The 13,002-nt window shown below is 46.2% G+C and overlaps 1 protein-coding gene across 9 annotated transcripts in view; it reads left to right on the top strand.

The window, feature by feature from the left end:
• NSUN7 (NOP2/Sun RNA methyltransferase family member 7) overlaps positions 1-13,002 on the top strand; it is a 75,926-nt gene that overhangs the window by 24,529 nt on the left and 38,395 nt on the right. For 8 of the 9 annotated variants that reach the window (XR_012158685.1, XM_073342200.1, XM_073342199.1 and 5 more), the window contains one exon: positions 4,313-4,371. Coding sequence is in view for 6 of the 9 variants with exons in the window: in XM_073342200.1 (XP_073198301.1) it covers positions 4,313-4,371 (59 nt within the window). In the remaining 3 variants the exon portion in view is untranslated. Of the gene's footprint in view, positions 1-1,353; positions 1,374-4,312; positions 4,372-13,002 lie in introns of those variants that run through there. The other variant, XM_073342203.1, reaches the window with a different exon arrangement.

The following is a 13,002-nucleotide window of genomic DNA, read 5'->3' as shown; positions in this document are numbered from 1 at the left end:
ACCAAGTTTAGTCAAGTTAGCCGTGACATTATCGGGGATAGTGTTCTTGACGGCTTGTAGTCCATCTTTGTGTGGAATGTTGGTGTAGAGGGCTTCAACATCCATAGTGGCCAGGATGGTGTTATCAGGAAGATCCCCGATGGATTGTAGTTTCCTCAGGAAGTCAGTGGTGTCTCGAAGGTAGCTGGGAGTGCTGGAGTCTACATAGCCGGACAATCCTGCTGTCAGGGTGCCAATGCCTGAGATGATGGGGCGCCCAGGATTTCCAGGTTTATGGATCTTGGGTAGTAGATAGAATATCCCAGGTTGAGGTTCCAGGGGTGTGTCTGTGCGGATTTGATCTTGTGCTTTTTCAGGGAGTTTCTTGAGCAAATGGTGTAGTTTCTTTTGGTAACTCTCAGTGGGATCAGAGGGTAATGGCTTGTAGAAAGTGGTGTTGGAGAGCTGCCGAGCAGCCTCTTGTTCATATTCCGACCTATTCATGATGACAACAGCACCTCCTTTGTCAGCCTTTTTGATTATGATGTCAGAGTTGTTTCTGAGGCTGTGGATGGCATTGTGTTCTGCACGGCTGAGGTTGTGGGGCAAGTGATGCTGCTTTTCCACAATTTCAGCCCGTGCACGTCGGCGGAAGCACTCTATGTAGAAGTCCAGTCTGCTGTCTCAACCTTCAGGAGGAGTCCACATAGAATCTATTTCCCCTTTCCCCCCCCCCCATTCCTCAGACATTCTTGTTAAACCCTGGATTTGTGCTTTAAATGGCCCACCTTGATTATCATACACATTGTAAGGAGAGTGATCACTTTAGATAAGCTATTACCAGCAGGAGAGTGGGCTGAGGGGAGAGAAAACCTTTTGTAGTGGTAAACACCCATTTTTTCATGGTTTGTATGTAAAAGAACATCTTCTGTATTTTCCACAGTATGCATCCGATGAAGTGAGCTGTAGCTCACAAAAGCTTACGCCCAAATAAATTGGTTAGTCTCTAAGGTGCCACAAGTACTCCTTTTCTTTTTGCGAATACAGACTAACACGGCTGTTACTCTGAAATCTGTCATTACTTACTGAAGTGCTTAATATTTAAATCACAAAACAGATTAATTCAAGACGTACCTGCCATGGCGCGTGGCCCGGGACCCCCACTGGTATGGGTGGAGGCAGTTTGGAGGAGGCGGCGGAGGCAGGGGCCAGGGCAGGGCTCTGCTGCTTCCGCCACAGGTGCCAGCTGCTGCAGCTCCCATTCGCTGGGAACCACAGCCAATGGGAGCTGCGGGGGCAGGGCCTGTTGGCACTGGCAGCGCAGAGACCCCTCTGCCACCTAGGATCTGCAGGAGGGCCATGCCAGTGGGAGCCAGGAGCCCCCCCACCCCGAGGTAAGCATCCCCTGCAGCCCCCAACCCCCTGTCCCTAGTCCAGAGCCCCCTCCCACACACCCAAATTGCTGCTGCTGGCCCAAGGCCTGGCTGGCTCAGGCAGCCCCTGAGCCAGTACCAGCCACTGCAAAAGTCATGGAGGTCAGGGAAAGTCACGGAATCTGTGACAGACTCACAGCATTATCTATGAGATGAGAAAATAATTAATTACACCTCCTCTTGTCCCTTTGCTACTGAAACCAAGGGAAGGGTATTCATCAAAACAAACAGTGGCTGTAAACCAGGTGTTCTCAAACTGGAGATCGGGACCCCTCAGGCGGTCGTGAGGTTTTTCCTGCCAGCCTCCACCTCCACCCCGCTTTGCCTCCTGCTTTTATAATGATGTTAAATACATTAAAAAGTGTTTTTAATTTATAAGGGGGGGTCGTGCTTGGAGGCTTGCTATGTGAAAGGGGTCACCAGTACAAAAGTTTGAGAACCAATGGTCTAAACCATTCTTCTACTCCTGGGGGAAATTCTGCGCCAAAAAATTAAAAGTTCTGTGCACAATATTTTAAAATTCTCCCTATTTTATTTGTCAGAATAATACAATATAATCACACCAGTTTCGTTTATTTTTGGTCATTTATTTCAAAATACCTGTGAACAAGTATGTCTAACAATACAAACAACAAATAAGATTCAGGAAACGTTCTTTTGACAAATAGATTCCTCACTAGGCACATTAATACAGAACTCTGAGTAGTAATTCATTTAAAGTGCAATACAGAACTGTATTTCCCACACCCCTCAGAAGCAGTGCAAAGGCTTTGGGGGAGTTAGGGGTAACGGAGGAGCTGAGGGAGAGGGAAGTAAATTGCTGGGAAGGAGCCTGGGTGTGAACATGGAGGAGTGTTGAGTATGGGTGGGAAAAATATGGAACAAGTTTTTGGGGGGGGCAGGGAGGGATTGTTAGGGAGTTTCCCCCGTGCAGACCCTGGCTGACCCCTAGTCTCTCCATTTCAGTCAGGCACATCTGCCCCTGTCCCCTTGAGTTCCTGCATCCCACGTGTTCTTGCACCCCTCTCCATATGTGTCCCACTCCCCCCATCACCCTGTGGCCTTGCACCCCCTCCTCGTGTCCCCATGTGTGTCTGTGCTCCCACTCAGCCTCCCCCCGTGGCCCTGCGCCTTCAATCCCATTCAGCCCCTGCACCAGTCTGTCCTCCCCCACTAGCTCTTATGAGCCCCTGACCTCACCTGGCAGGCACTGCAAAGAAGGCAGGCTCTTTCTCTTCTTTAGTTGACTGGGAGCTGCTGCTGTGTTCTTTTGCCACGGTGCCCTCTGGTGGGCAAAAGGCGGAACTGCAGCAATGTTTCAGCAAAAACTTTTTTTCTGCACAAAAAATTGAAAATATGTGTGGTGCATTAATTATTTAATCCCCCAACAGTAATTCTCTTCACTCTTTGGTTATGATGGGTTACAAGACACAGGTTGCATTTGGGTGGATAATTTTTTTATTTGATATGTTTAAGGTAAATGTTGTATTATCGTGAGTACTTGTCTCCGGAGACATCTGTCACTGCATACCCTTATATATTGAGAGTGCAATTTAGCTGAATCATTTTAAGCTTCCAGACTAGACTGGATAGTCTTCTCACTAGCTAAGAATACTACTATGTCCTGGAGAATGTCTTCTCTTCTTCTTCTCTCTTTGCCACCACCCCAAAAATATACCTCAATAGAAGAAAAACGAAGGTGTCTCAGCAGAAATTAGGAAGTCTTTTTAGGCTTCCAACTGTGCACCTGTTATTTAAGAGTGAATAAATGACTCATGGTTCAGTATGAACAGAATCCTTTAATAAGGTATTACTTAGTGTAAGGGTGCCAGAACTGAACAGTCTACTTCATTGTAAATTAGCAAGAGCAGCAATTTTCCCAGTGTGAAGTGAGGTTCAAAGATAGCAGCAGGAGGCAGGGCTTTCTTGTCCTTTCATTTGCTTTCCTGTTGAGAGCAAGTCCAACAGTGGGCAAAGCTGACTGAAGCCACTTAGTGATGTCAAACAACCGTGTAGTAGCAACACATTTGAACAAGTACCGGCACTGTTTCATGCTGCCTCTCCTTTATGGGAAAAGAAGTCTTTAATAGTCATGCATACCATTCCATTACTAATTACCATTGTGGATTTAGTTGAGTCAAAGGTACCGAGAAAAGTATTCTCTCCGTGGCAGGTGTGTGATTTTTTTAAAAGTAATATGCAGGTACAGGGCAATAATACAAAGATTTTCTTTTGTAGAAAATAGGTTTATAAGTGCCCTGAAAGAAAAAGGTCTGAAGCAGCATTAGGGGATTGTGCATGCTCGAGCTGGGAATGTCATCTACCATTCTCATTCCCAGGGTTCCTCAGAAGTGAAATTGAGTGAAATTCTGGCCCCATTGATGCCAATGATGTCAATTTTGCCATTGACTTCAGTGGGGCCAGGATTTCACCCTATGTCTCCAGAAGGGGGAGAGAACTTAAGCCATCCCCACTCTTATAGCTCATAGTGTATATGGCAGACAGGCATCTTTGCCTTAGGGAGCCACTATTGGGAAGTCTATGAAGTAGAAATAGCTATAATGAAATACTTGAGGGATCAAGACACCTATGTAACTTTCATATATTTCTCAATTTAAGCATTTAAGTTGTACATGAAACCTAATGTACATTTTTAAATGTTTTGCCCTGAAATTATAATACTCTGACATGAGGTCACATCTGAATTCAGCTACCTTGATATTTTATTTTTTGCAGTAAAAATTGTACTTTAAGCAATATCGAAAGATTTTAACAACTTACTATGTCTTTAATCCATTAATTTATTTTTCAGTCTTTGCCTTGATGAATTTTATTGACTTATACTTCAAACTTTACAGTATTGTAGAAATGTATTTAACCAGTATTTTCTTCTCTTGCAGATCAAGATCTACTTGAAAATATATTGTTAGATAGCTGCTTTTACCCATGTCAGTCAATAGTAAGTAACATTCTGTTAGAAAGTAAGCTACTTTATAATGCAGTTCATTATTATATGTATCTAGCATCTTTTTCATTCTGAAGGATACTGAAGTACTTTAAAATCATATTTTACATTTTGAAACTTCATACAATTTAGACCTGTTATTTCGCCGGGCTAAATTTTCAACTGTGTGTGCTGGGGTGTGTGGGGGGAAGGGCAATTATAAATGCATACAACAGAAAAATAGTTGTACAAAGGAACCCACTCATACTGAAGACTCAGCCATTTATGCTGGCCATATGTAGCCATGCTTCAAGTTTTTGTAAGGGTTTGACAACTTTGAATAGCCAAAAAGAAAAGGTGTACTTGTGGCACCTTAGAGACTAACAAATTTATTTGAGCATAAGCTTTCGTGAGCTACAGCCGCTGTAGCTCACGAAAGCTTATGCTCAGATAAATTCGTTAGTCTCTAAGGTGCCACAAGTACTCCTTTTCTTTTTGTGGATACAGACTAACACGACTGCTACTCTGAAACCTTTGAATAGCCAGAATGTTAAAGGAAATACTTAAACTAAGACGTTTGAAAATGTTCTAAAGCTTATTATATTCTTAATTTTGAGTTAATTTAGTAGCACTCATGGCATGGAAATTCTGACAGTTAAGGAAATTCTAGAGTCTTCTGTTTGCTCCTCAAGAAGGGGGAGGCTCAGCAGAAACTTCCCTCATGTTGTTACTTCAGTCAATTTCAAACCTTTTCTGGAAAGGCAATAAGGTGACATTCCCATCCTTGTTGTGGCCTCTTTTTGTGAAATATAAGGGCAGAGCAGCTTAAAAAGGCCATAAAACCCTGTATTTAGCCAGGGGAGGATTTCCCTGGAGCACAGAGGACAGTGGAAGACAGCCATAGGCTGTCTTGGTGCACCCCAACTCAAGCTGTGATGTGTAGGGCTGGAGCAGTGTATGTGGGGTGGGGCTGCAGCATGCAGTGCTGCAGAGATTCCAACAATGCAGCAGCCCATATGGCAGCCTGAGGAGGCTGCTGGGACTTACATAGGCCACAAGGGCTGTCTGTTACTTCAGGAGCTTCTCTAGTCACCAGAGTAACCCAGGTGGCTAAAAGTCTCCTTTAGCCCTCATAGACTTAAAGGACAGAAGGGATCATTGTAGTCATCTAGTCTGACCTCCTGCATGTTTCAGGCCAGAAAATATCACCCACCCACACCTGTAATAGACCCATAACCTCTGGCTGATATACTGAAGACTTCAAGTTAAGGAATCCACCATTTATTCTAGTAGAAACCTACAAGTAACCTGTACCCCATGCTGCAGAGGAATATGATCTCCTGAACCCCGGGTCTATGCCAATCTGCCCTGGGGGAAAATTCCTTCCTGACCCCAAATATGGTGATCACTTGGACCCTGAACGTGTTGGCAAGATCCACCAGAGAGACACCTGGGAAAGAATTCACTGCAGTAACTCAGAGCCCTCCCCCTCAAGAATCCCATCGCTGGCCGTTGGGGATATTTGCTATTAGCAGTCACAGATGGGCCACATGCAGTCTCATACTGTACCCTCCAAAAATTTATCAAGCTCAATCTTGAGGCCAGTTAAGTGTTTTGCCCTCACTGCTCCCTTTGGAAGGCTATTCCAGAACTTCATTCCTCTGATGGCTGGAAACCTTCATCTAATTTCAAGCTGAAACTTGTTGATGGCCAGTTTATATCCATTCGTTCTTATCAACATTGGCTCTTAACTTAAATAACTCCTCTCCCTCCTTGGTATTTGGCTGTTTTATCACAGAGAGTAATCCTATTTCCCCCCAGCCTTCATTTTGTTAGCCTAAACAAGCCAAGCTCCTTGAGTTTTCTCTCATAAGGTAGGTTTTTCCATTCCTCTGATCATCCTAATAGCTGTTCTTTGCACCTGTTCCAATTTTAATTCATCCTTCTTAAACATGGGAGACGCACACGGTATTGCACACGGTAATTCCAGATGAGGTTTCACCAGTGCCTTGTAGTATGGTAAAACACATCTCGGGCTCTATTGGAAGTACCTTGTCTGACGCATTCTAGGGTTGCATTAGCCTTTTTCATGACCACATCACATTGGTGGTTTATAGTCATTCTGTGATTTCTTCTCCTCTGTCACTTCCAACTGATAAGTCCCCAGCTTATAGCAAAAATTCTTGTTAGTTCCTAAGTGTGTGACCTCCCACTTTGCACTATTACATTTCATCACATTTCTATTAGTCCAGTTTTCAAGGTCATCCACATCTTCTTTATGATATGCTGGCTCTCCTCCATATTGACAATACCTCTCAACTGTGTCTTAGTCACAGATTTTTGTTAGCACACACCCACTTTCTGTGCTAAAATCATTTATGAAAATCTTAAATAAGATTAGTCCCAAGAACAATTCATGAGGATTCACGAGTAACCCCCTCCAGCTTGATAGTTCACCTTTTTGTATAACCCATTGTAGTCTCCCCTTAAACCAGTTATTTATCCACCTTTAGATTCTTGTATTAATCCCTAATGAATAGGGATCCTCCCTCCCCTGGCCCAAGATATCAGGAACAGGGGAAGGTAACAAACCGATGTCATGAAATATGTAGGAGGTGTGTAAATTGTATATGTTAGTTGTTTGTTTTAGCCTAATAAATATCAGGGTACTTTGCCTTAATTGTTTGAATGGCCTAGGGGATGTCAGAAACTCCTGCTGCCAACCTGAGCCATTTCTTGCTACTAGGCACTTGTGTCAGTATACCTGTAACCATGGAGCTAGAACGCTGAGACAGTGTCTAGGGGGCAATAAACCGGGTCGAGTGCCTTTGTCACTTAGCCATGGCTGTGATCTTTCTAACATCAAAATCTGCAAAACTAACATGCTGTGCTATCTACCAATAACATTGAAGCTTCAAGGATAGAAGCACTGAGCAGCCTAAACAGCACTACCAAGGCAACAAAGCGTCAGCCTCCAGCACTCAACCACACTGCATTAGTACTATCGAGGTCTTTTGAACCAGCTATTTGTGCAGAGCTGGGAAAGCACATGGGGGAAAAAAAAAACACACGTGCAAGTCAACTGACAACACAAAGCAGGATAGGTTAGGAAATCTTTCTGTATTACAGATAGGGAATTCAGAGAGGATTCACAAACCCCCCATTCTTACCAGGTAGCTGGATGCCTTTGTTTCAATGATCAGATTTCCTTCAGAAACTGATCAGGAAATCTCAGCTAACACTACTGTTTTCAGAATTGTCTGCTAAACATGGATGCCTGCTTTGAGATAGCTAGGGTTTGATTTTCAAAGTATTGAGTGCATACATTTCCATAGACTTCAAAAGGTGCTGAGCACAGAGCTCCAGCTGCCTACAAAAATTAGAGGACACTCCTGAAAATGTTGGCTACAGTCTGCTGCTTCATCAGTAAAATAGATAAGCTATTACCAGCAGGACAGTGGGGTGGGAGGAGGTATTGTTTCATGATCTCTGTGTGTATATAATGTCTGCTGCAGTTTCCATGGCATGCATCCGATGAAGTGAGCTGTAGCTCACGAAAGCTCATGCTCAAATAAATTGGTTAGTCTCTAAGGTGCCACAAGTACTCCTTTTCTTTTTATCAGTAAAATGGTGGTGGTAAGGAAGAATTAACTAATGCTTGTAAAGCACTGGAAGATCATCAAATGGACTATTTGAAATGAGAGGTATCATAAATAAATATAAAAATAGTTTTAAAGCAGAACACTTTCTCCAGACAAAGTAACACTTTGTTACAAAGTAACATAGAGGAAGGGAAGAAAAATCCTCTCTGCAATGATGTGCTTGAGGATAACTTTTTCACAGGGGACAAATTCTCCTGAGCAAGGTGGACAGTTATTATTTTGCTCATCTCCTCTGTGAGAAAAGTACCCTGACTCCAAGAAGTCATGCACTTCCTCTTAAACAAAACATCAACACCACCCCTCCTTCCCACCGATTACATTCAAAATTGAAGATTAGATTAAACTTTCTTTAAGGCCAAAATTCTCAAGCAAGCTGTGCCCTTGCAGGGAGCTGTCACTTATGCTCCTTTCTGCTCTTATCTACAGTAAAATAAACACCTGTGATACAACATGGCCAGAAGGCAGCAGGAGAGTGATATAGGAGAGATATGTAAGTCCCAGGAAGAAGAGAAGCCTTATTCCCTGTAGAGGGAAGAAAGGTTTCTATAGATTAATTAAAAGCACCTCAAGCCAATTAGAGCACCTGAAGCCAGTCACCTGATAAAAACCCCCTGCTTCAATCAGCCAGGGGAAGGAGTTGGAGCAGAGTGCAGTTTGGAGAAGTGCCATTGCTGGCTAGAAGACCAAGACCCTAGGTAAAGAGACTCCCAGCTTGTGCAGAGAGAGAGGGCAGAAAGCCCCACAAGCTGAAGAGCAGGAGAGGGAAGTAGCCCAGGGGAAGGAAGCACGCACAAGTTCAAGTGGTTTACCACTATCCCTAGGGCCCCTGGGCTGGGACCCGGAGTAGAGGGTGGGCCCGGGTCCCTCCCTCTCCACTATCCTTCTCTGGGCAGGAAACTGTACCCTGAACCCCTCCCCCCAAGAAGAGGAAGTGCGGGACCCATCATAATCGTACCGGCAGTTTGCCACATGTGGTGTCAATGGTGGGATCTCCGCACTGGGGACTTAAACCAGGGTTAACCAAAACCATCCCATCCCCAAGATGGACGATGTGGTGAAGGCTCTAATACAAACCACTGCGGCCCAGCAGGAGGCTACCCGAATCCAAACAACCACCCAACAGGAGGTGACTCGGGTGCAGCAGGAGACTAATCGGCTGTTGATGAATCAGGCTGCCCAGGAATGAGCTCTGCTACAGGAGCTGGCAGACCAGATGAAGGCCCTTATGGAGCAGAATCAAAATTGTGATGGAACCCGGACTATATGGGCCAGCCACTGCCTTCAGAAAATGACATGGGAGGATGATGTAGAGGCGTACCTCCTGGCATTTGAGAGAACAGCCCTGTGGGAGCCTGGCCCCAAGATTAGTGGTCTGGTATCCTCGCCCCGTTCCTGTGTGGAGAGGCCCAGAAGGTCTATGGCTGCAGAGACTGGAGGATAACCCCCAGCTGAAGGCAGAGATCCTGGCCAGATCCCGAGTAACCACAGCGTTGCGAGCCTAGAGGTTTCATGAATGGCAGTATACAGAGGACAAGACACCCCTATTGCAGTTGTTTGACCTGATCCACCTGACCCAGAAATGGCTGCGCCCTGAGGCCCTCAGGTCTGAAAAAATGATGGAGCTCCTGGTACTGGACTGGTATATGAGGGGGTCACTTTGTCACTTAGCCATGGCTGTGATCTTTCTAACATCAAAATCTGCAAAACTAACATGCTGTGCTATCTACCAATAACATTGAAGCTTCAAGGACAGAAGCACTGAGCAGCCTAAACAGTGCTAACAAGGCAACAAAGTGTCAGCCTCCAGCACTCAACCACACTGCATTAGTACTATCGAGGTCTTTTGAACCAGCTATCTGTGCTTTGGGCTTGGGTTGGCCAGAATGACCCCTCTACCTACGATGAGTTGGTCTCCCTCATGGAAAGACAGCTGGCAGCCCATGAACTGTTCCAGACCCCAGGGGGTGAGACACTGCAAACCAGGAAGACAGCCCCAAACCCAAGGCCCTGGATTGTCGAGAACTACAGAAGAACCATAACTGGGAGGAAAGACACTGAGGAATGGCCCAAGGCCAAGAGGGGACCTGGGGGTTTGGGAAGAGAGGGCTGCGGGGGGCTGACCAAATAGCCCCAGGCAGAGGGCGGCAACCGGGATAAGGGGTTGGTGTTAAGAGTGTGGGGAATTGGGGCATATAGCAGCCCAATGCCCCAACAGGGAAGAGCCTATGCAGTACAATCTGGGGGATCCTGGGGAACAATGTGGCCTAATCAGCCTAGTAGGGGTCGCAGTGATCTCATATGGGTATACAAGGTCAGTAAAGATGAATGGTATTGCGACCATAGCATTAGTAGATTCCGGCAGTGTTGTCACACTGGTCTCGGGGAAGTTGGTGGGACAAGACTAACTAACCCAGTCCAAAACCACAGGGGTAAAGTGCGTTCATGGCACAGTAAATTTCTACCCCACAATCCCACTACGGATTGAGATCCAGGAAAACACTACCAGGGTAACTGCAGGAGTGGTCCCTAGGCTCCCCTACCCGGTCTTAATTGGTAGGGACTTCCCCGGGTGTGAGAACTTACTCCCCCCAGTAGAGCCAGGGGAGGGTAGCAACCCCTGGGCTGAGATGGAGGCACCTACAGATAGCCTCATCCCAATTTTTGCGGAATTTGCCCCAGAGCTATTTTCTTCCGCCAGGAAACCCCGAAAGTCTGGGTGGGAAAAGAGGGCAGATAAAAGGCTAGGGACCAGGATTCTAGGAGAGAACCAGAAAGCCTCCCTTGTTGGTAAGCGAACTCGTTCAGGAGGTCAGGAGACAATTCAGGCCAGTGAGGACTCAGAGGCGGTTCCTAGCCCAAGTAGGGCCAGTCCCAGGGGCGGAGAAGAAATAGGTCCCATGGAGTTAGGTCAAATCGGTACCGCACGTGAGAATTTCGGGCAGGACCAAGCCAATGACCCGCTACATGCGAATGTGAGGGAGGAGGTAGTGGAAGTAAATGCCGTACCCGTGGAAGGAAGACCAAAGGCCCAAGGCCGTATTATGTGATCAAACGTGATCGGTTGTACCGAATAGTGCAAATTCGAGGGGAAGAAGTAGAGCAGCTTTAGTACCACGGAAACACACAAGGGCAGTACTAGAGTTAGCTCACAGTCATTTATTTGGGGGACATCTAGGAATAGACAAGGCACTTGATAGAGTCCTAAGAAGATTTTATTGGCCAGGAATATGCGCGGAGGTCCAACGCTATTGTACCTCCTGCCCGGAATGCCAGTTGCATAGCCCCCGACCTCATTTGCGGGCCCCATTAGTACTTTTGCCTATTATTGAAGTCCCTTTCGAAAGGATCGCCATGGACCTAGTGGGTCCACTGGAAAGATCAGCACGGGGCCACCGAAACATATTGGTCATCCTTGACTACGCCACACGGTATCCAGAAGCCATTCCTTTAAGAAACCCCACATCCAAGGCAATAGCAAAAGAACTACTTCAGGTTTTTGCCAGAGTGGGCATCCCTAAGGAGATCCTGACTGACCAAGGAACCCCTTTCATGTCGAAATTAATGAAGGACTTATGTACCCTGCTCCGCATCCATGCCATACGGACCTCCGTCTACCATCCACAAACAGATGGACTGGTAGAGCGGTTTAACTGCACCCTTAAAAGTATGATCCGGAAGGTGGTAGCACAGGACAGAAAAGACTGGGATACCCTTCTACCATACCTAATGTTTGCAATATGGGAAGTGCCCCAGGCGTCCACCGGTTTCTCTCCCTTTGAGCTACTATACAGACTCCACCCATGCGGAATATTAGATATCGCCAAGGAGGACTGGGAAGAACAACCCAACCCAGAAAAGAATGTCATTGAGCACGTGACACAGATGAGAGAGCGAATAGCTCGAGTAACCCCTATAGTATGAGAACATTTGGAAAAAGCACAAGAGACCCAGTGGACATATTATAACCGCTGGGCGAAAGTACGGAAATTTCAGCCAGGAGAATGGGTTATGGTGCTAGTCCCAACAGCAGAAAGCAAACTCCTGGCCAGCTGGCATGGGCCATATGAGATAGTGGAAGCCATTGGGAAATGGACTATATGACCAGACAACCAGACTGCTGAAGACCAGAGCAGATCTACCACGTAAACTTACTGAAGCCCTGGCGTGACTGAATGCCTGGTCATTCGGAGAGCTCCACCTCAGACGGACGACCCACAGGAGCCGGTGAGGATATCCCCCGAGTTAGCCCCAGAACAACGAACAGAGGTCATTGATATAATCCAGTGGAACCAAGATGTGTTCTGTCCCACATCATATCATCACCAGGCCCGGAATAAGGGTGACGATAAGACCGTACTGGATACCGGAAGCTAAAAGAGAGGAAATTAGGACAGAAGTGAAGAAGATGTTGGAACTTGGGGTTATTGAAGAATCCCACAGCCAGTGGTCTAGCCCTATCGTCCTAGTACCCAAGCCTGACGGTACCCTGAGATTTTGCAATGACTTCTGGAAGTTGAATGAAGTATCCCAATTCGATGCCTATCCGATACCACGTGTCGACAAGCTAGTTGATCAGTTAGGCAAGGCCCGATACCTAACCACTCTGGACGTGATCAAAGGATATTGGCAAATTCCCCTGGCCAACAACGCCAAGGAGAAGACTGCTTTCTCTACACCTGATGGCTGGTTCCAATACACTGTCCTTCCTTTCGGGCTCCATGGGGCACCTGCAACATTTCAACAACTTATGGATAAATTGCTGCGACCCCATGCCAGGTATGCCGCCGCCTATTTAGATGATATAGTCATCCATAATGCTGACTGGGAAGCGCACCTAGGGAAAGTAGAAGCAGTACTAGACACCCTGCGGAAGGCCGGCCTCACTGTCAAACCTCTCAAGTGCGTGATAGGACTAGCTGAGGCAAGATACCTCAGGTATGTAGTAGGGAGAGGCTTGGTAAAACCCCAGTGGAACAAAGTGGAG

Source organism: Lepidochelys kempii, chromosome 4 (genome assembly GCF_965140265.1).
Source record: "Lepidochelys kempii isolate rLepKem1 chromosome 4, rLepKem1.hap2, whole genome shotgun sequence".
NCBI classification, from domain to species: domain Eukaryota; kingdom Metazoa; phylum Chordata; order Testudines; family Cheloniidae; genus Lepidochelys; species Lepidochelys kempii.
The sequence above is the reverse complement of the archived record's forward strand: the minus strand, read 5'-3'. Positions and strand labels throughout refer to the sequence as shown.